The sequence below is a fragment of the Melitaea cinxia genome, chromosome 9 (genome assembly GCF_905220565.1).
Source record: "Melitaea cinxia chromosome 9, ilMelCinx1.1, whole genome shotgun sequence".
Classification (NCBI taxonomy): Eukaryota; Metazoa; Arthropoda; class Insecta; order Lepidoptera; family Nymphalidae; genus Melitaea; species Melitaea cinxia.
This window is the reverse complement of record NC_059402.1, coordinates 11,640,246-11,664,865: the sequence shown is the minus strand read 5'-3', so window position 1 is coordinate 11,664,865 and position 24,620 is coordinate 11,640,246. Positions and strand designations below refer to the sequence as shown.

The 24,620-nt window shown below is 31.1% G+C and overlaps 1 protein-coding gene across 1 annotated transcript in view; it reads right to left on the bottom strand.

Moving 5' to 3' along the window:
- The window catches only part of LOC123656124 (fibronectin type III domain-containing protein 5), a 164,036-nt gene that overhangs the window by 49,226 nt on the left and 90,190 nt on the right, over positions 1-24,620 (bottom strand). Inside the window, exons 2-4 of the mRNA XM_045591834.1 lie at positions 16,278-16,388; positions 12,662-12,794; positions 5,199-5,344 (exon numbers count right to left, since the gene is read on the bottom strand). Coding sequence (XP_045447790.1) covers positions 5,199-5,344; positions 12,662-12,794; positions 16,278-16,353 — 355 coding nt within the window. The 5' untranslated portion in view covers positions 16,354-16,388. The remainder of the gene's footprint in view (positions 1-5,198; positions 5,345-12,661; positions 12,795-16,277; positions 16,389-24,620) is intronic.

The following is a 24,620-nucleotide window of genomic DNA, read 5'->3' as shown; positions in this document are numbered from 1 at the left end:
TTTATATGTATTTCATTATTTTGTAGGCATATTACTATGTAAATATATGTATTTATGTATGTGTATGTATATATTTATATATGTGTACCGTAGCGTGCATTCCATATAGGCAGAAAGGCACTGCCTACCTTGTCATGTTACTCAAAAAGGATATATAAAACATGAACATTACATATTTTAAAAAAAGACATAAACCATAATTCAACTTAAAACCGCTTCAATTGAAAAACCCGCCGTCATATATGCGATATCAGCGCTTCGCGCGAATCGATGACGGGTCTTTTATAAAACTTCTGCCTACAATGGCTAACAAAATGTTAGCAATGACAGTAGGACATTATATAATCCTACAATTTTATAATTTCGCGCGTCATATGGAATACGAACAAAGTATTGTGTTTTTAACATTGGTCGGTTTAACAATGACAGTAGGCACAGCCTAAGAATAACCTGTCAAATCAAATTGTCTTGAATTCGATACCGTTTTTACCAATAATTATGATTTTTGACACGGTAGCAAAATCGCAACATTTCGCTTTGAATTTTTCCTTTTTTCGTAACAATTTCGTAACTAATTAATAGTGTTATCAATAATTTCCTACGTTTGACACAAACGAAATTATCAAAGCGCCGGCCTTATGAGGTCACTATGTCTATCCAGTAACTGATTTGTTTGATAGGTATCAGTCGGTTGCTGTACGTATATTTGTACGCCTGCAGTATTAGTATAAATGCACTTTACGTGTCCAATAATTTACTTGTCTGTTCTTGAAATTATCTAAAAGCCTCTATTCCCAACAAAATTAAAATAAATTAGGAAAAAATTGCGAGAAAGTAGGTGCAGTGTGGCTGTTTATATTTTTTTTGACTGCCTACCCTGTCTAAAAACTTTATGCACGCCACTGTATGTGTTTACGTATGGATATAATATGTATATGTGTGTATATGTGTATTATGTATTATATACTAAAATATTTATTAGTTATATGTTTTTTTTAATAATTATATAAGTCTGTCATATCGTAGTCTTTATCTATTTATTATTGATTTTTCCTCCTTAATTTGTGCACGCTATTTAGCGATAAGATCGCCTTTGTACATTTTATATTGTATCTTTCTTTATATGTGTCTGTATTTCGGTGTACATTAGGAATAAATAAATAAGTAAATAAAAATTCTATTAAATGCAACCATTTTTACGTGCAAAGCTGTACTAATGTTATAAAGCCAAAAAGTTTGCTGTTTTATTTGTTTAAACGTGCTAATCTCAAGAACTACTGTTTTGACTTGAAAAATTATTTTAGTATTGGTTAGAATTTAAGGGTAGTTTATTTAACGGATTAGGCTATAAACCATTTTCCCTCAAATTCATGCGGGTGGAACCGTGGGGCACAACTAGTTGTTTCTAAAAAGCCATTAACGTACCGCGTTACTTACACCTATGTGCGCGTTCGATCCCCGCACATGACAAACATTTGTATTGGCCATATAGGTGTTTGCCGTAGTCTGGGTATTTGTGCAGTCCTTGTGGGTCTCCCCACAGTGCCTCGGAGAGCACGTTAAGCCGTCGGTCCCGGTTGTTATCATGTACACCTGGTAGCGATCGTTACTCGTAGTAGGGAATATATCCGCCAACCCGCATTGGAGCAGCGTGGTGGATTAAGCTCTGATCCTTCTCCTACATGGGGAAAGAGGCCTATGCCCAGTAGTGGGATATTACAGGCTGAAGCGTTACTTACATTATTTACATATATTAGTTAACGTTAGTGAGTAAACTGCATTTACAACCAAAAAATATATAAAAAAATAAACAGAAATAATCAAATTTTATTAAATACATATAAATTTAATAAAATTATAAAGCGAAATCGTGGTTCATTTGACAAAAAAAAAAAAATTAAAATATTCCCAACCTAAATTCTATAATATTTTGTACAAAATGATATTTTTTATAAACTATTTAATTTTTAAAATTACCTAAAATTGTGTATTTTTAAATTGCAAGCTCCTGTCTGGTGGGGTAGTCTGGGAGAGATCTCTACACTACACTAGGAATAAGACCGTCACTTGCACGCTATGTAATTTAATTGTAACCTATCTACTTATATAATTGTTATATGTGTGTGCAATAAAGTTATTCATGATTATTATATGGGAAAATATAATGTATGCATATATCGCTGCTCAATGAGCATATATGAAACAATGTGAATGTGTGAGGTATTGTATGTATGTATATGTAAATAGCATGTCATTTAGAAGATGAACTCTTACATACTTGTCTTTCTTTACTGAGATAAATTAAAAAAGTTATAAAGGCTCACTGAAATTGTATTATGATAATTTATGCGTATGGAATCGTTTGAAAAGCTTTGTATGTACACACATAAGCTAACGCTAAAAGTAGACAGTTTGGTGCAAAACTTATGCATTGCTTTGAAACTTAGTCTAAAGCGTATTATTGATTTCTTTATTATTTAAAAGCTAAGTAAAATATTCTGGTTTTAAAATATGTATTATTTTCTTGTCCCAGGTCCATAAAGGCATTTCACTGAAATTCTCTGACAAGTCTTCACTAAGTAAATCCTCAAAAATAATATATTATAACATTTTTGTTGTAATTTTTTGTTGTAATTTGTTGTTGTTTACTTTATCATATTTTGTCAATATGTCAGAAGTGAAACTTAACCATCACACCGTTTCTCGATAGATGGATAATATACCTCAAAAATAAATAAATAAATTATTTGCCAGAAATTGGTATACATTGTATGAAATTCAACACTACAACTTTCATTTTACCTACAAATATTAATATGTTACGTTATCAGTGTGTGATTAATTTAAATAACAACTTTTCAATATAGTTATTAAAATAAAATTATTATTTTTATTTGTAAAATAAAAAATATATATTAAATTTGCAATAACATATACACTATATTCATGTTTTTTTTTTTGTTTATTTAGACCAACTTTTGCGTAGTTTATAATGCACATGCTAGTTTTCTTACTATTATAATTATGTATTTAAAATTGATTATAGTACTTTTAATCTTATATTTTTAAAATACGATTTACAAAAAGGAAAAGCGATAATATCATGGATTTGATTCCTCAATTATTATATAATTCTGTTTCGCGTGTATATTAATCATATGAATTACAAGACAAAAAACATACAGTTAAATTGAGAACCTCGACCTTTTTGAAGTCGGTTAAAAAGTAATATAACATAGCCACCGAACGTGACAAGCCATTGTTATTAGTACCGTAAAGGATTTTAAAAATCACGTGTTAATGTTCTACTCGCATGCTCTTCGGCGTTTTTGAGTTAGTCAAAACAAAAGCAAAAAGGTTTGGAGGGGTCGTTCACACGAGTCAATTTAAAATAATAGGGATGACAAACAGTTGCGTGGTTTAACGAAAATACTTGTCATTGTGGGTAAAGTTCTTTCCGTTTAATACAACAAGAGATTAACGCCGAGTTGCACGAAACAAATTTAAAATTTAAGTAGAGATTAAAATAATTTAATCACAAGAATTTCATACAATTTTATGGCGTATGATCCAGAGATTTAAACTTTAATAATAACTCAAAAAAAAATGATTAGTTATTATCCAGTGTAATGTGTGTGTGTAGTAATAGTGTAGTCGTATAATATTAAAAATTATATTAATTGGTTACGTTAAAATACGGTAATATACGTAATTATAATAAGTGTATTAAATATAATTATATTATTGTTTTACGAGAATTCGCTTAGCTCTATTACTTGATTGAAAAAGTTAATTAGGACTTAGCTTTTCCTACGTATTAGCCTTTTCGCTGTTTATGGAATAATTGGTAGTGCTGATCAATTTTGCTTCCATTCTTTTCTGGCGATCTTAATGCCAATTGAAAACAAATTTTAATTTAAAAAAAAATGTGAATACTAATGCTAAATAAATAAGTAAGTTTCAATCTCTCGCGTTTTTTCATCTTTGATTCCTTATAGGTCTACCTTGTCTGTTGTGTGTGTGTGTGTGTGTGTGTATGTGTGATGGTGTTTAAGGGATAATACAGTTCCACCTCTACCTTGGAACTTAAAAAGCCGATCGATGGCGGGATAACCATCCAACTGCGTGCTTTGAAATACACAGGCCGAAGACGGGCAGCAGCGTTTTTGGTGCGACAAAGCCCTGCCCAGCGTAGTGACTATTGTGAGAATTTATATAATTTATCTAATAGATCTGCATATTTAGGTTGTTAGGCCCCCACGCAACTCACTTAATTAAAACATTTTTATTTTCTTTGTTACATTATATTTAAAACAACACTTTAAAACTTAAGAACCGACATCTTGCATTTTATAAAACTTTTAGTACAGATTAGAATATTCAGTGTAACAGCATAGACTATAAAAACTAGTTACATAGATTAACCACTACATATTAATATATTCTAACAACTATGGGCAAAACACATGACTTCACGCCATTTTCGGCGTGAATTTGTGGAAGCCTATGTCCAGTACTGGACTGCGCAAGGCTGCTGTGATGATGATGATAATGTGATGAGGTCTACCTTAATTCTTTCAGCCAAAATTTTTTGTTCTAGTATTCTACATATTTAGAGATGAACACTTAACTTTAGGCGCATTGTCTAGTAGTTCACTACATCCTTTCAAAAAATAATTTTGTTTGCTCGCAAACGAAAAAAAAAAACCGACTATACATAGGATATAGACAAAAAAAGTCAAGTAAATATGTATTATAGAGATAAAAAGTGTTCGTCAAATCTCCGTTAAAGTTAAAAAGGACCATATGACAAACATCAACATTTGAATTAAAAAAAAAGTATTTTCAAAATCGGTAGGTACACCCAGTAAAAAATTATGATATAACCAATATAAAATTACATCGTCCAAGTTAACAAAAATGATCATAAAATAAAAACTACTAAGCCTAATTCAATCAAATTTTATTTCAACTAAATGGAACCTATTTCGCATCAAACAAACAAAAAAATATATATAAATCGTATCTAAAATTTTAGTGTAATCGGTGTACATACATAAAAAATTGCAACCGAATTGAAAACACCTCCTTTTTGAAGTCGGTTAGTAAATAAATAAACTTTTCAAAGAAAAGAAGTTTAACGGGAAAATTCCATATAAAATTATGTTTTAAAATGATTACAACTATTCGGTACATACCCAGTGTGCGGAAGACTATCGGCCTGCTTCTGAACTTGTGACCGCCCCAAAGAGCAGCGACGGTCACTTGATATTGCGTGTCTGCTTCTAGACCACTTAAGATGACTGCGTCGGAATTGCCAGCGACCTCAAGCACCACTCTGTAACTAACGTACGATGAGTCAATTTCGTTGTTTTCTATGAGCAAGCTAAAGAAAGAAGGGGAAAGAAGAGAAATTGAAAATAGTTTAAAAAGAGTTTAGAAATACATTAGTCAACTAATGATTAAAGAAAAAATAAATAGAACAGTATTATAGATTGAGAAAAGATAGTTGCGTTATATTAGATTGACATAATCGACAATTAAGAGTAATTGTAGTTATTAGGGCAAATTTTGTTTAGTAAAATAAATAAGAGATAGATAGTATAATGACTTGTTTTAATAGTATATTTTAATAGAAAAAATATGAGTAAAAAGTAATAAAAAAAACTATCATTAAAATTTTGCTCTAACAATAATATTTTTACTATAATGTAATTTAAGAAATAAAAAGGTTAGTATATAAGTAACATGTTTATTCAAAGTCAAGTTCATTCAATCATTATAACAGGGCAATATATGAATTTTTGTTTAGTTTTCTTTTATTAACACACTAACCGGTCGTCACTGGTCGTTGTCTTTTTCTTAGGCTACTGTTTAGAATGTTTTAAATTGCTTATTTAATGATTAACTAAACCTGGGTCGAATATCGATAATAATTGAATTCATTCTCATGAAAGTCAGAGGTATTACCAACTGCACCAACGAACCAGACACATAAGCAAGATAAATTATTAATAATATTATATTTCCTAAGAAAAATGAAACATAAATTAATAAGTGTCTATGAAAATAAAGTAATGTGAAAATAAATCAGGTCATAGAGTTCAAAGGTTCTCGATATAACAATCGATAGCTTTAAACTTCAGTATTTAATTATTGGCATTAAATATGTAAATCTGATACGCTTAACTGAAATGAGATAAGTTTTAATCTTCTCCATATAATATATGAGTATGAAATTATTAAGTCTTATACACATTATTGTAGATAAATTTACCATATCAAGACTATATCACATATAGTTTTTAAACATTTAATTTAACGGAGAAAAAAAATTAATATCGCTAACCAAAATGATGTCCTCCTACAAACTTATATATTTAGGTAACATTTTAAATTAGTAATAGTAATAAATCAATATTAATAATAAATTAATATGAATAATAAATTAATATTAATAATAAATTAATATTATTATTTCAAAATTATTCATAACATAACATAACAACATAACAATACACTTTATTGTACACCAAAACAGAAATAATACATATTATGAACTTAAACAGAGTATCATCAGGCACAAAGGGCGCAAATCTATAATAATATTCATATTATATTATATTGGTTAATTTCACTTTGAAGAAATTTACTGACTTAATAATTAAATATTTAAAAAAGCGGAGACACGCATTATTTTTAAAGTACGACGTTTTGTCAAATGCCATAAAAATTTCTATCACATGAAAAAAGTAATCATTACAAGAATATTAGATAATTATTATATTAAGTATCATTTAAAAGGCCAGTCATCTTGCCATTTAAAAAAAAAAAAAAACATTATATTCATTTGATAAAATAAATTACAACGTAAAAGTTCGCCCTCCAATCTTCAAAGCAAACGTGTTTGACGTGTGTCCAGGAAGTTAGTAAATTACCTGCCTTTGATTTCAGCGCTTTCATTCATTCGTTGAATTTATTGTTGTGTTTTACATCATATTTGACTCATGTATAGCCAAGTTTATTTTTGCCCATGCTAAATATGTTGATATTTTGACTTTGATAGACGTTTAATAATTACGTTAATTTTAATTTTAATTTCTGGAAAGTAAGAGAAAATATGTTTACCGGCAGCTATTAAGAGTGTCGTGATATTGTAAGAGTGACTTACCCTTAACTAGATAAAAATGTTTTCACATCTTAGAGGAACATAATGAACAGTATATTGAGTGTAATAGTATTTTACAATCTGCATAAATATACTGGGTTTACATGTGGATTCTTTTTAGAAGTAAAGCCTCGAGTGAATTATAATATAAGAAATATATGGTGGAATGAAAATTAATTCAAGTTTCAATAGAATAATAGTGACTTCACTGTAAGTCAATGGCCAAAAATATTTTAATTTCAGGTCGATGGTTATGACGGTACATGTAAGTTAGCGACACAACCAAACCAAAAAATCAAACTTAAACTTAAAATATAATATATTTGATTAAGCTTATGCTATAGTTGTTAAATCGTCATAAGTAAGTCATGTTACGTGTGGAGCTACACGAAGGTACCACTAACTCAGTTCTGTTGTTAAGAAATTTGGGAGGTTATATAATGTACAATAAAATCAAAACCCAAAAATTTACAATTTCATAAACAGCTACAGTAAACTTGAGTGGGTTTGCGGCTAAACACTACGTCCGTTTTAATTTTAGTGTAACCTGAACATGTAAAGAGATTCTGGTTATGAATAAAGACGTAGATTAATTGTTTTTCTCCAAACACATAATTCATTACAAGTGAATTGTAATATTTTGTTTTCGGATTAAAATATAGGAATGGAATTTAAAGAATTTGCACTTATCACATCTCGACAAATTTAGTTAGATACCACCTAAACATATAAAATGTAAAAATATAAAGAAATAATCATAAATGCTATAGGGATTAAATTTTGATAAAATAAAAAACAAAATTGCTATTCTCGTGCTGGTAAGAGGTAATAGTAGTATAGCTACTCGTATGTATAAAGTTAGGTTATCTTCATATTTATCTTAATGATAACTAAAATACGAGTATATAGTTTTCATTCCAGAAACGATGGTTTGCATAGAACCGTATCTTAATCAAATCTATTTTATTATTTTCAAATTTCGAAAACTTACAGATAAATTAGTTGTATAAAAAAAAAACAATGATTAAGTTATGGCCAATTACAAGTTTTCTCAGCTAGTATGCATGGATATGGAACAAAATTAAGTTAGTATAGAACGAAAACAATAATTATGCAAATAATTCTATACAAAAGCCAAGAAACACACCACTTTTGAAATAAATCGACTAGCTTTGATGTGCGAAAAATCGTTACACATCTCATATACAGTATGAAGTTAAATAATTATGAAACTTATTTTATTATATTCAGTAAATGTGTAGATAATTAATTTCTAAACTGGTATTTTTTGTTGATAACTAAAAGATTACAGTCAGAATTATCAGTAATCAAAAGTTAGTGCTTTTATTTAGTACTTAATACTCACGCTTTTTATTTTATAATTATATTAAGAACTAACAAAGAAATACATAAAAGATCATATTTTTTTAGTTTATGTTGAATATTATAATTGTCCTTTTGATACCAACTGATATAAATAAAATAAAATATTGTGTCAAATTAATATTATCAAAGTCAGGTAAACTAAATTAAATTTAAAAAGAATAGAATCAACGCTAAATTAAATATTTTGACAATATGATAAACACAAATTATAAGTCCTAAATCGAACAGTCTTATAACTTTTTCGATACCAACAAAATTTAAAGAAAACATTCGCACTTCGATAATTGAGTATGAAGGCTTTTAGTAAAGAGATTTTATGCTATTATTAAATAGTATCCCAAATTACTGAACCCTTAACGTTATGATAGTCATTTCGCTTGAAAGGTGATCTTGCTTCTCCAATTTTGTGATATCGACTAGAACATTGAATATTTATCAGTACGCTGTGCTCAGATTTAAATATTGAATGCCTAATTCGACCTAGATATGGAAAATTCCGATCCCTTTTCATACAAATACGCTCCATATACGCGTGATATTATTTTTATTTCATTACTTTACCTATCTTACTACTAATTCTAAATAGCTAGTGGCGACAATAACTTTTATGTCAAGCCTTTTTACTTATAACATTTTATTTCCATTGCGAACGCTATAGTCACAGGTCACCTGACTTAAGTAACTAAGGCTGTAGTAACCTTGTAGTGACAAATTGTATACTGCGTTTGAAATAAATCCGTTATTTTTTTATCCATCAACATCGACATCTATAATCAGGTGTTTACGACCTTGAACATGATGTATTTATAATCTGTAAAAATCTTTCAATGAATATAGTATTTAAAAAAAAACTTTTAGGCTTTTGTAGAAAATTTTCTATTACTAGTCGTAAAATAAATATCAAATTTTTAATCTAAAATTCCACAGAACATTCTAAGAAATTCCATTAAAATAGCGCTTTACGATGCAGAACTGCAGAATTTACTCAAATTCTAAGATGCGACAAATTTGGTTTGTAGCTCGAGGCGATTCATGCGAGCACCTGTGACTGAATTATATTTGTACCATTTACAAGTTGAGTTATTTAATACGTATTTGTATTTAAAATATCTAGTATATGTTCAATTTACAGTTACTTGAATTTGTACCTTTCACATAGATAGCTTGAATTTTGTTTACCTTGTTAGACATAGTTATAACACACAGTGTTAAAAAAATACATTGAAAAGTTTACCTAGATCACGATAAACTCTACAGGATAGCTTATAAGCATGAACGTTTATCAAAGACCTTGGCGCCATAAACTATCGCTGTGACGCCACCAATTCATAGTCTAACATGCTTAAATATTTTAAGCTTAACTGGCTTTATTTCAATTATTAGTACATTTTTCGACATTTTAAGATGTAATAGACAGTTACATAATTGCACATCAGTAAACTGACACCAAAATACTGACTGATACACAATACTACTGTTTACAATACAAAAATGCATTGCTCTTAGAAATTACATTAAAAAAAACTAACTATTAATCTTTAACCACCAATTGAGTTTTAAAATAATTAATTAATAATATAATATAATTTTGGGAATAAATTATATAGTCGATATTACAAATTCATAGTCAAAATTTTATACAAATGAAATAATGGTAACAATGATTTAAACAAATTACGGTTCATGTGATGTCAAAGTATACAATACATTTTATTCCAATATTCAAAACCCACAGAAGCTAAAAAATAAAGCTAATTTGAGCTAGAAAGATAGAAGAAGGATGAACAAACCAATAATCCCTGTAACTTGAAACCTGTATCATTATTCAGGTTTCAAGTTACAGGGACCTTAGTTCAAAAATGTTTCTTGGCACTCATTACATATATGATCCGGTACAGTGACGTATAAATTATTACTAATAAAAAAAACTACAATAAAATCGTAGAGTGAATATATGCACGGTGTAATCAAATATAGCGAGCGAACAATTTACCGATCACTCGAGGCAATATGTTTGTCCCGTAATTGAATTAAATATTTTCTGTTTTTATATTACCTGTTTCGTTTTTCCTTCGGTTCGTCGTACTCATTCTACATTTGCTTTTGTAATGTACACATTTAACGATTACATTAGACTTGCATATTGCTTTGTTATATGTTAAATTAAACCAGTTTAATCTGGTATAAAACAGAAAAATACATTTACAAAATATCACGTAGCTGTTATTTAGTTACAAATAGAGACAAAACTGGTTGAGACAGTGTCGCAATTTATTTAAACACGAAAGACTTAGTTTGTAGGAACGTAGAAGATGTAAATACAACTTTTCGACAATTCCCTGAAAACTTTCTTAATATTTGTTGAAAACTATTTAGTTTCAATAAAATTCGTTTAGATTTATTTTTCAATATAATTTAACAGAACTAACCTTTATACATGTTAAGATGTGCGAAGCTCGGTGAATTAGGTTCTATATTTAGGAAAGCATTTAATGTTTTTTTTTTTTTCAGATATAACTAAGTCGACAGACAAGCGTACGGCTCACCTGATGGTACGCAATTAAAGTAGCCTATGGACCTCTGCATCACCTGATGGTACGCAATTAAAGTAGCCTATGGACCTCTGCATCACCAGAAGCATCGCAAGCGCGTTGGCAACCCAAATCCCCCCCCCCCCCCCCAGGAGCTCTGGTCACCTTACTCACCAACAGGAACACAACACTGGTTGAAAGCAGTATTATTTAACTGTGATCTTCTGTAATATCGAGGTACTACCCGAGTCGGGCTGGAAATTTACTTCTGAGCCCTCCTCAGTTTATTGACAGAGTCACGTCTATATTTTACAAGCAGTTCTAAAGCTGTCGCCGATGTCTTTAACCGCGATAAGATGGTCAATAATGGTAAATAAAGGTTTAAGTAATGGAAACCTGCGCTTTTACTATCAATACATATTTTTCAGTTTTAAAACAAGTTGTAAAGTTTATTGCAATAATGTATACATGAAGTTCACATCGCTCTTAGCCTGTAGCATCGCACTGTTGTGCCTCTTTCTTCATGTAAAAGGATTAGAGCTTAATCCACCACGCTGCTCCACTGCGGGTTGGCGGATAAAAATAATTTAAATTTGCAAAATGACGATTCGAAGGTGCTTTTTAAGCCTATTTGAATTAAGCTATTTTTGATATTAATTTTGATTTTACGACACAAGTAATTTTAAGTATAAATTTTACGCTCAAAAAAATTCGTGTAAATTGAGTTCAGTCGAGTTAATTTATATGTAAAGATTTTACAAAGTCAATTTGCTTCAATTTCATTAAAAAGAAATTCCAAACCACAAAAGCGATATGTACACGTGCTTCTTTGATACGTAAGAATTATTTTTAAATAAAATATTAATACTGACCGTAAAACCTAAGAAAATAATATTAATAGGCTGGTTTAGTAAAACCATTATGGTGTTAATAAATGCGAATTAAGATTAATTAATTAAGCAGTGAATTATAATTCTCTGAATGCCTAATTTGTAAGGCGAAATAATTACTCACAAACATTTAATTATTTTCAAACATTATATTGAACTAATCTTTATTAAATGAAATAAAATAAATAGAATAGACAAAGTATGTTTTATAGATACAAAAATCTAAAGAAGTTGATATAAAATAATAAACAATTATGTTACAGGAGCAAGAACAGTTCAAGTTAAGATTTTTGTTCAGCCCCTACAGACTGCAGGCTTTTATTATTAGCCATAAAGATTCAAGTCCAAAATCAGTATAAATTTGTGAAACTAAATCGTCTAAAGTAATATACCAACACTAAAAAATTTCGCTGTTTTTACTTACAAATCAAAGTAACCTTTGTGACTTAACCAAACCCAAACCAAAGTGCCTTTTTAATAATTCGTTTTGCACTACTGATAAATAACTTAGCATATTTATAGGTTAAAATGGTAGTTATAACTATGCATACATTTCAAAATTTACAAATTGCACGAAAAAAAAGTACACATATAAAGGTAAAATAAATATAGGCAAACATCACAAACATCACAAGTCGTCTGTAGTCTGTAGGGGCTTTTATAGTTTAGTGACAAAATCATCTTACCTAGCGTCTGAGGGTTTGTATGTGACATCGTACTTTTCCACGAGGTCCGCCGTCGTTGACCAGGACACTCGTACCGTGGTTGGGTTAAGGAACGTAACAGTTATATTTTCAGGCACCCCCGGGCTCATCGAACCTGTAAAAAGGTAATGTTAGAGAACCAAAAACAATTGACGTTCTCCTTTTAACTTTCATATTGCAAAAATTATTGAAATATAATAATCCTACATATATTTTTTTCCTAATTACACCAATCAATCATACGTAATCCTTTAACGCTTCAAAGGTTTATGAATGAGTATTGAAATTACCTGCTCATTTAAAAATATTTTGATTGATACAAATATTTCGAAACATCGGTATAGTAAGAGTAATTTGTCGAAACCACATGAATGTGGCCTCTATTTCTAAACACTTTACCTTTAAATTTGACCTGATAAAAATCTTTTTATATACATTGTCGTCTGTTCGTAATGCAGCTTTATGCCTGTGTTGCTTATCAAGATTAGAGCATTTAGGAAATAAGTAACATTTGAATGATATAGATTTTTGAGTAACTGTACAAACGACACAAATATAAATAAGTCTTAAACTTTCGGGATCACTATGAACACTTTTGATTCGGTACGGGAATCAAACCCAAACCTTTATAACAAATAGTAGAATCACGGCTGATTGTGGCAACGGTTCATTTGTTATAACATAGTAATAATCTCATTCGCTTTTAATAAGACAAAATTTTCTATGGAAAATAGTATAATATTGAAACCAAACGTATCTATTATATTCGTATTTTTAGGTCTTCTATAAAGAAATATAATTTACGCCCGTTTTTAACAGTTTTTGAAGTCAGTTATTTTTATTTATATGTAATAAAATCGTAGTCGACTTGACACTAAAACGTTTTGAATATTATGTAAAATTAAAGCAACGTTTATTCAATCAAAAAGTAATTCAATAACTCTTTAAAATTTCGCAATAAAACTTAAATTTATTGAAAATCATGTAAAATCAAAAGCAAAATGAAACAAACTTTTCAACGTTCATTTACAGTTTATTCCGAATTAACTTTGATTGAATTTCAAATTAATAAAATTCACAACGTTTCTTTTGACATCATCAATAAATTTTACAAAAGTACTGTATTCAATTTTAATTGGTATTTAACCGTGTCTAAAATTAATCGTGAACATTTAAAACAAAACAGAGTGAATTTATGTTCAACAAAGCTATTTACTATTACATTTCCCTTCAATTACGCTATCATCTAGCTCTGCAGTTGTTTACAACGCGCAACGTAAAGCTGCATAGCGCCAGTGAGAAATGAGAATGAAGGCGTAAATGTAATGTGCTAGTTGAAATCTCAAAGGTGTTTCCATACAATAACAAGACAACTAATTAACGGTATGAACGGTAAGGATATGTATTGAAGTAATAACCACTGAATGAAATATGTAATTTATGTATCATAATGTTAAAATAAATCAACCATATAATTTCAGTTTACTCATCAAAGTAAACTAACTTTAGACTGCTCCATTGTAACATAATATATGTATATAAAAAAATGTTTTATATTTAATATATGTAGTATACTAGCTTTCACCCGTGTTGTTACCTGTAATACCTCCAAGAATGCGTGTACAAATTTTCACGATGATCGGTTAAGTAGTTTTTACGTGAAAGCGTAACAAACTTACATTCACATTTATAATATTAGTAGAGATTAAAAAATTGTGAACGCCAACCAACTCAAAAATTCCTGGCCAGGCTATAATTAATACGAAATTGAAAAAAAAACACTCTTCGTTAAACACTGCACCGATGAGTTTAAAGAATAAAGTATAATGAGCAATGTATTGACATTTATTTAGTAATCTACGCCAATGAGTGATAAAACTCTTACCTTTCTCAAATTAAAAAAATCTAAAATCGAAATCGGTTTTGTCAATTCAAATGAAACGAATATTATAATAGTAGATATTAGTTTCGATACCACTCTTCCTCCTTCTGTCGATTGACTAAACCGAAGGCCAACTCGACTAACTAAAAATAACACTGTGAATGATGTCTAAGAGATGAATCAATTTCCTCTGTTAAATTATTTTTTACACATTTACTATAATTGGAAATTATGCAATTTATTAAAAACTAGCTGACCCGGCGAACTTCGTATCGCCTAACACAAACTTTATCGTATGGTATTAAAGTTCAAATTGACTTTTAAGTATTATCACAAATCTTTTGTATGGGAGTATAGAAAAGTGTTGTTTTTAGACTTTTTCAGGAAATTTATTTTTTTTTTTTTTAGAATTTTTCTCCCCGTAAGAAACATCCTCGTACTTCAAGGAATATTTTTAAAAAAGAATTGGTGAAATCGGTCCAACCGTTCTCGAGTTTTGCGCTTAGCAACACATTCAGCGACTCATTTTTATATTATAGATAAACAGGTCTTGATACTCCATGAGAAATATCAAGAGAGCATCGACAGCCCTTTTTATATTTAATTTTACATACTTTAACACAAAAATATACGACCTAACCTAGTGCTCCACTATCATAGCGTCCTGAATTCTTGGAAAGGAAATAATGATATGTAAAAGTAATTTATTAAATTGGAAACAATAAAATCATAGAAAATATACGTATTTAACTTTTACAAAGCCTTGATTTTTTTCTAATACATTTACATAATTTACTACTTGGAACAGGCTGGGTTTCGAAATGTCTACAGCACCGTAGACCATATCCATACTGTTCGGCAGAAAATACAAAGACTGAAGAGTATAATCAGCCCCTGTGTGTGGCATTTGTGGACTACGAGAAAGCTCTGTCGAGACCTTGACTGTCCTGGATTCTCTGCAGAGAAGAACGAAAGTGAGCGATATAGCCTATTGAATTGGCAAGTTGAAGTTGCAGTGGGCTGATCACCTGTGTCGCAGGAGCGATAGCCGATAGAGCAGACGTGTCCTAAAGTGGAGACCGCGTCTTGGTAAGCGCAGTGTGAGACGACCTCCGGCCCGCTGGATCGACGATCTACGTAAAATTTCCGGTGTAGGCTGGATATGGATTGCGAGAAACTGGGATGTCTGGCGCGAACTTGGGGAGGCCTATGTCCAGCAGTGGACTGCAGTAGACTGAACTGACTGACTGACTACTTGGAAGTAAATAGTCGCTAACTACGTTGCTTAAAAAGGTTTTTTTTTACCTTGTTTTAATTCTAAGTTATAACTAATAACTAAGTACTTCCTTATGTCTACAATATACCTATATTCACAAACCCTTATTGATTCGTCCTAAAAGGCTTTTTCCGTTTATGGATTGATAATATTTACAATATAATATTTATTAATCCTGTGATTCAGTCGAGGTTATTCCAAAATGTTTATCTAATAATTTGAAACCAAGCTATAACGTTCCTTACATTAAGAATATGCGTGGGCACCAGAAGTCCCTTATCATTATAGTAGATAGAGGCAGGAGGTTGGAGGCAGTTGCTTAGGCTAGAAAATTGTTTATCTAACAAATATGCTACTTATATTTCAAAGTTTTTAATACGTTCCTACTCACGTCACAAATAGAAAGAAGGTGAATGTACTAATATTTAGTAAGTACCAACCAGCATCCACAAAGCGCAGAAGTAAGGATAGCGCAAGAGCGACGACGGCGGGCAGCGCGAGCGGCGCTCGCCGCATGTCGCGCCCACGCGGCCGCTCATGCCATGCCGCTTCTAGAACAATAAAAGCAAGAAATTTTATAGTAAATGTTTTAATTATTTGCTTCTAGTGCCATATTTTTAAACTACGATGAGGAAAACTTAGAAATCTCTACGTCTCGACCCGAAAAATCAGCGTAGCGATTTAAGGTGTAAAACTGTTTTATTACAAAAAAGAATGGTAATTAATTTACTGGTAAGGTTATCTACCATTTAATGTGCTTAAAGAAACAAATAATAAAATCATTTTTCTCTTTTTAATTATTCAATTAATAGATTAATTTATAGGAGATTATAATATTGGTTGTATAAATATCTCCCAAAGATGAATAGAGTTAATTTTTAACAATCGCGCCAATCAGTCATTGAAGTATCGTACGTAAGATAATTACGAAACAAAACACCACGACCAAGCGTAGCCTATTTGCTAAATGATACAATTATACCAGTATTATAAGCCACAATATAAATATATGTATCTGTTCGTTAGTTAAAAATTATTGAAAATCTTTTCTTTCTTACGACATACTAGTTAAGTTAACTACGGTAAATTATTTCAAATAACAAAGTAAAATAAATTGAATTAATTCATTAAATTTATTTGAACGTAATATTATGACAAAAATTTTATACGTTAATAAGTGGAACATAGTAAAACATTGAAATAGAAGAAATAGTACTTTGTACACAGCCGCCTGTGGTGGGTGAACTTGACAGCGTTTTACGAAAGAGAGTGTGACCTGTCACGCCAAAAGAAGAAAAGATAAACCATCAAATTCTATTTATATACTAAAGACAAACTTGCATGACTTTTAAGAGTAAAAAAATTATAACGATTTTTTCATTTTCATTTACACGAAGTAGCGAGAGTCCATTTAAATTGTCTATAAGGCTATTACTTTAAAGAGAGTTTCTAATGTAACTTTAGTAGTAATTAATCAAAGTCAGACTTTTGTCTACACCTTTAGCGAATTAAATAAATTTTGTTTTGTACTAAGCCGACGGTATAACAAAGACGGAGTTTATTGATGCATTAACTTTAACGGCTTAGGGAAAAATGAGAATTACTTTCAAACAAGAAAATAATTCCTTTATAATATTTCTGACCAATTACTCGGAAAGCGAGTGTTGTAACTTCATTATATGTTCTGGAAAAAATGAATCAATTTTTTTTTTATTAATATTTGAATTAACTTTCATTAAATAATCTTCAAAAAAAAATTGTATTTTAATATTTTTGTTATTAATCAACGTAACATTGACAGCAAATATGTACTAGTATAAGTTTTTTTTTTAAATTCAGAAAAAGGCGAATGAAAGCACTGAAGATATAATTAAAAAGAATTTCACACCGTCATTAGGTCTTTCAACTCGTCAAACGTAACTTCACCGAAAAGAATTCTGCTATCCACGTCACATGCTTGATCCCTATTCAATGACACGCTCTACGTAGAGCGATGAATAAATATCAAACAGACGATTTAATCGTGGCTGTGAATTTATGATGTTTTCAAGTTTGTAAATGACGCCTTGGGTCTCGTTTTATAAAATACATAATTGTGAAAAAAAATGTCTAAACGGACATGATTTGCATATACTTTCCCACTAAATACGCATAGATTATAAAACGTAGAATATAATAATAAACGTTTAGTAATGAAATTTTTGTCTATAGCCGCGATTTTAATGATTTTTTTTTTTTTTTTTTGCTAATATATGGCAGAAAAACATTCTTAATTTAAAGCATAAGTGATTTTATCTCACTGTACAAAGTACTCGGTATAAAATTCTATAATCATTTTAGATAGAGTGGAAAAGTGCTGAAGATTGAGTTTCGAAGTTTCTTTGGTAAGAAAACGGTTGATCAACAAGAACTGTTGAACACTGAACACTTTGCTTTTCAAAACTTGTTTTCAGTTAAGTCTTCCACTTTGATTGCTATTTTTATACTAAAACAAAGTTTGCAATTTCTATGATTACTGTTAGTATCAGTTTTTAATTAAGAGAAAAAAAAAATAAACAGGCCATACTGAAACCATACATTATTCGTATTCGCTGTGATTTTATTTCAAAACGATAATAATTTTGCCTTACCTATATAGACTAGATAGAATTAGCCCACTGATGGCGGAATAATCATCTAACTGCCGGATTTTAAATACACAGATCGAAGATTGGCAGCAGCGTTTTCAGTGCCATAAAGCCAGCCTTGCGGCTATCAATCGGCTTGCCTAGCGTGGTGACTATGAGCAAAACACGAGTTTGTGCGAATTTGGGGAAGCCTATGTCCAACAGTAGACTGCGATAGGCTGAAGTGATGATGACGATGATGAGATAGAATTAAAAATTTTTTGCATTTATATTATGCATTGCATTTATAAATAAATTCATAAATATTAATGCAATGCAATGGAACGGGCTATGTTTGGGGTTTCTTTTAAACATAGGATTAGAAATGAGACTATCTGCGAGAGAACGAAAGTAGCCGACATAGCCCACAGAATTAGCAAGTTGAAGTGGCAGTGGGCTGGTCATCTGTGTCGCAAGACCAATGACCGTTGGAGCAGACGGGTCCTGGAGTGGAGACCGCGTCTTGGCAAACGCGGTGTGGAACGTCCTCCGGCCCGTTGGACCGACAATCTACGTAAGATTGCCGGTGTAGGCTGGATGAGGATTGCGGAAAACCGGGATGTCTGGCGCGAACTTGGGGAGGCTTATGTCCAGCAGTGGACTGCAATAGGCTGAATTGACTGACTAATTGCATTTATGTCATGATTATGTAAAAAAGCGTGGAATTATTCAACAAAAACCTACATTAATATAACTTAGAAAATCCAAAACAAAATCCCCTCTTTACTATTTAAGTAAAGAGGGGATTTTGTTTTGAATTATGTAGTATTATAATAGTTCTTTTTTGTGTATGAAATTTCAAGTATTTTTAACGAAGTGTGTAACATCGAAAATATTACACACGAACATTTAAATTAACAAACATGAATAGTTCATCTACATTTTTGTAATATATATCATATATATTTCAAATATTTCATCGTATATATTTTATTTTTATTTTTCCTGATCAGTTACTCATACAATAAAACATGAATCATGTTGAATGCAGCTATAATTAATAATGGTGGTAAAGAAGATGGTAATGAAGCTAACAATGAAATAAATCAAAGAAGGTATACAGATTACAAAATAGGCAATAACAAAGCTTTGACTCGTAAGAAGGGAACTTCGTTAACTTGAGATAATGCAGATGAACTGTCGAAGATAAAAAACCATATTAGTAAAACTTGCCTACTATATTAAACAAGTAGGCGATCTTAAAATCTAGACAGATTTAAGAACTTCGTTCCAATTATGAAGAGATCTTATATTTCTACATCACCTCAGTTATATAAACTGCAAACATTAGTAGCAGAATCAATTTCTTATTATTATACAACAGTGTTAGACTTTCGGTTCTATAGTGCTTTTAGACTCCCTAAACAGTTATTATTATTAATACACTTATACTAAAGTAATTTTACCTTTTCATACACTCTAAGGGAAAACGTAAAAGTATGTAGAAAGTAACCCCTAATGTTGAAAGCATTAGCTCTCGTATAGGGATACATAAGAAACTTATACAAATACTAGCTACGCCTAGCGGATTTATCTTTTTAACCTTTAGTCTAATGGAATTGTAATAAAAATTATACATCTTTCTTTCTTATACTATTAAACGAGCAATTCTCGTATATATATATATATAGAATCTGGATCTCGGAAACGGCTCCAATGATTTTCTTGAAATTTAGTATATAGGGAGTTTCGGGGGCGATAAATCCATCTAGCTAGGATTCACTTTCAGAAAATGTCGTTTTATCCCTGTTTTTAGGGAGTGAAAAAAGTATCGTTAGAATGCGAAGGTAAATTTCGAATCTGTCATTTTAGTTGCAATAGCTCGGTGGGAAATCGGTCGGTCGGGATCAACCGAGAAGATCATGGTTCAAATCCCCATGTCCCTGATCAATTATTTTTTCTTTTTCTTTTTCTAATTGCACTCGTTATTTTTTATTTAAATAGGCTGTTCTTATTTTTGATTATTATGTCGCTAAAATTGAAAAATATTATTCATATTTTATCATTATTATTTTTTAATTATTTTTTATTTTTGATTTTTTATATTTATTTATATTTTTTATTTTTGTCGGTAAAAAAAAATATTATTCATATTTTATAAATAATGTAATTCGTATTTAAATATGATTTTCAGAAAAAAAACACGATTTGTTGGAGCGCCTGTCAGTTTTTGAGGAGCAATTACTCTCAATCTTGTAATTGTGTGTGACACGCGTTGGCGCAACGGTTACGCCATGGATTGTACCTGTTGCGCTGGCGGTTGCGGGTTCGATCCCCGCACGTGACAAACATTTTTATTGGCCATACAGGTGTTTGACGTCGTCTGGGTGTTTGTGCAGTCCTTGTGGGTCTCCCCACCGTGCCTCGGAGAGCACGTTAAGCCGCCGGCCCCGGTTGTTATCATGTACACCTGATAGCTTTTTTATTGTTACTCGCTTAGTAGGGAATATATCCGCCAACCCGCATTGAAGCAGCGTGGTAGATTAAGCTCTGATCCTTCTCCTACATGGGGAAAGAGTCCTATGCCCAGTAGTGGGATATTACAGGCTGAAGCGTTGTAATTGTGTATTTTGTATCAATTTTTAATTTATCGTTATTTTTTATTTTTATTTTGCGTTCATTAATTACTAATAATTGTGTTTGCAGGCAAACGAAAAAAAAACCGACTTCAATTATATCGACAAGTAATACAACGTAGGTATATGAAAAAATAGTCAAGAAATACGCATTATCAAAGGTTACTCCAAAAGTTGTAATCAGATCTCGATGAAATATGACCACATGATAAACATCGGCTTTCGATAAAGTTTAAAATCATCAAAATCAGTGCACCCAGTAGTATGTTAAGTATTATGTAGTTAATGTAAAGTTATGCGGATTTTCGAGAGTTTCCCTCGATTTCTCTAGGACCCCATCATCAGATCCTGGTTTTCTTATCATGCTACCACACCAGGGATATCTCTTTTCCACCAAAAAAAGAATTATCAAAATCTTTTCATAAACGACGAAGTTATCCTCGAACATACATTAAAATATATATATATATATATATATATATATATACTAGCGACCTGCTCCGGCTTCGCACGGATATAAAATATAATAATAGCCTATGTCATTCACTGAAAAATGATTAAAAACGATCCAGTAGTTTTGATTTATTCATTACTGCCCGTGGCCCGCACGCGTTAACTTTAGAGTAAAAGCCGGCCGGAACTGCCGCAAACGTTACGTATCGCAATTTCTCAATCTATAATATCTTCAAAAATATTCATTTAAATCATATGCTGTAAAGGGCCATATAGATCTATATTAAATCAACAATGTATTTTAGGTATTTAATTAGATAAGGATTAATGCTGTATTGGTTAAAATCGCTTTGAAAATTAGCCATTATTTGTCGTAAAAAGTATTTGACAAAAAAAATGTTATTGTGGGATATCCATAAGAGATAGATACATATACCATAGCGGAGCTTTCTGTAGAACTTTTCAATGTGGATAATACTTAGTACATTATTTTGATAAATCTCATAGGGTTCAGGCTGCGTTTGCAATGTAAGCGGAAAAAATGTAATTATTTACGACATCACATTAGAAACCTCAAAAATAACAGTATTTTTCCACTATTTAATGGATTTTATTATACATATAAACCTTCCTCTTGAATCCCTCTATCTATTAAAAAAAAAACACATCAAAATCTGTTGCGTGGTTTTAAAGATTTAAGCATACATAGGGACATAGGGACAGAGAAAGTGACTTTGTTTTATACTATGTAGTGTATGTAGTACTATATAGCACCTTCGGTGCAACAAAGTCAAAACAGCTCATTTCTTAATTTTACAGGAGAGGACTTTTTTTTCGCTTTTACGTCCTCATTTCTGGATTACTATTTATAGTAGGTTTGAAATCTTTATAAAATTAATAATTTACTTTCTTTGCTATAGTTTAAAAATCTTATATTAAATTATCAAAAAGTCCTAATAAAAGACATAACAAAAAAAGTGTCCTGAATTGTGACTTTGTTGCACCGAAGGTGGGATATATATATATATTGAGTTTCCTTCAGCCGAATTGAGTAACCTCCTCCTTTTTTGAAGTCGGTTAAAAAAGGACTTCATCCAAACCGGCAGCGAATCATTTTAACTCTCTCTTCTACTACTAATCCTTCACGATTTACTAAAAATACCGAGCTGGGCTCGGTCACCCAGGTACTATATTTTTATGTAATAAATACTAGTTTTAAGAGTGTACGCAAACGAATACGGTTCTTGTATAATAATGCAATGTAAATCTGCGTGCAGTTTGGATCGAGTATAAATATACACTTGCCGGTAAATAAACGGTACACAACTTGAATAGATGAACAAGAGATATCATGAACAACTCACCATGCTCAGCAGGAACGGAAGACGAAGTGGTTCTTGATAATATTGTTGCGACTTTTAGAATATATGCTGGCCGGCCACTAATCACGCCACACACAAACTTTACTCAAGAGGGAGTATATTTTAAACAGTCAAGTTTAATTTACGCTTTCAACGGCCGCAAGTGTCGTTAGATGGTAGACGTTGCAGTTGTTGGCCGCCGCGGGCGCTGCTTTCTTCGTGAGGTTCGATTGCGCATGCGCGCCAGTGATTCGGACGCTCTCGTTGGTCAAATACACAAGCGTGCACCATTTGAAACGACATTTTGACATTGCGTTGGTTGAATTACTAAGCGCGCGGAAAGTTAAAAATTATAGAACATTTAACGTTGAAAACGGAACAAAGAGTGACAGACTTTTCTTTATCAGTCCAGCGATCCTCATCAAAATTAAGGCAGGGGCTACAAAAAAAAGTAATATAAATAAAATATAATATTGTTTTTTCTAATTAAAAAAAATCTAAATATGTAGATTTAGTAAAAAATGGTTTCATAAAGTACTTTGTTATACTCTTTATTATGATTTATTATTGTGTTTTAATTATATGTTCTTATGACGTTTCTGTATATATAGTAAGAAATATACATTCATAAATGTAATTTACATCCATTTAATATTAGATATTTATGTAATTATAAATGTATAGTTTTAGATGTAATGTAAGCAAGTACATATAAATAAATAAATAAATATGTACACAATACACACACGGTCGTCTGTTCCTAAAGTAAGCCACTTAATGCTTGTGTTATAGGTAAGCCGACTGGTACAGCTACACGACATATTTCTTTGTTTTCGATAAACATACTTATAAACAATACATATATAAATAAATAAATATTTTTATTTGGAGCGGAAAGCAGGGTCACTACAAACTGCGCCAACGGGCTAGTCATGAAAGTTGTGATGTTAAATAACATGCAAAATCCGTAACACCGATACAGTTATTAACAATAACACATAATATACATGTAAATCGAACCATGTATTAAATCACTAAGCGGGTATTACGAAGCACTTCGAGTTTAAATCGGATTTGTAAAATCGATTTTATTTTTCACTGAATACATAATTTTTCGTTGTTATTGTAATTGTTTGTGTATTTTACCATGATTTTATTTGATTTTATTTATTACTATCGATAATTATACTTTATATATCACACCTTTTTAAGACATCTGCAATTTGTTTGATGGCAAATAATTGGAAATAACTCTTTAATAACTAAGTTTAAATAGTACTTATCACTTTTTTTTTTAAATTCAGAACACAGCTTTCCTACGAAGTATAATAAAATATATATATTTATATTTTATGTATATTTCTGACGCCATGTTGGCGCAACGGTCACAGCACTGGTTTGTGGCTGTTGCGTGGGCGGTTGCGGGTTCGATCCCTGCACGTGAAAAACATTTGTATTGGTCATACAGATGTTTGCCGTGGTCTGGGTGTTTGTGCTCTCCTTGTGGGTCTCCCCACCGTGCCTCGGAGAGCACGTTAAACCGTCTGTCCCGGTTGTTATCAGGTACACTTGATAGCGATCGCTACTCATAGTAGGAATATATCCACCAACCCGCATTGGAGCAGCGTGGTGGATTAAGCTCTTATCCTTCTTACATGGGGAAAGAGGCCTATGCCCAGTAGTGGGATATTACAGGCTGAAGCGTAAGCGTAAGTAATAGACTAATA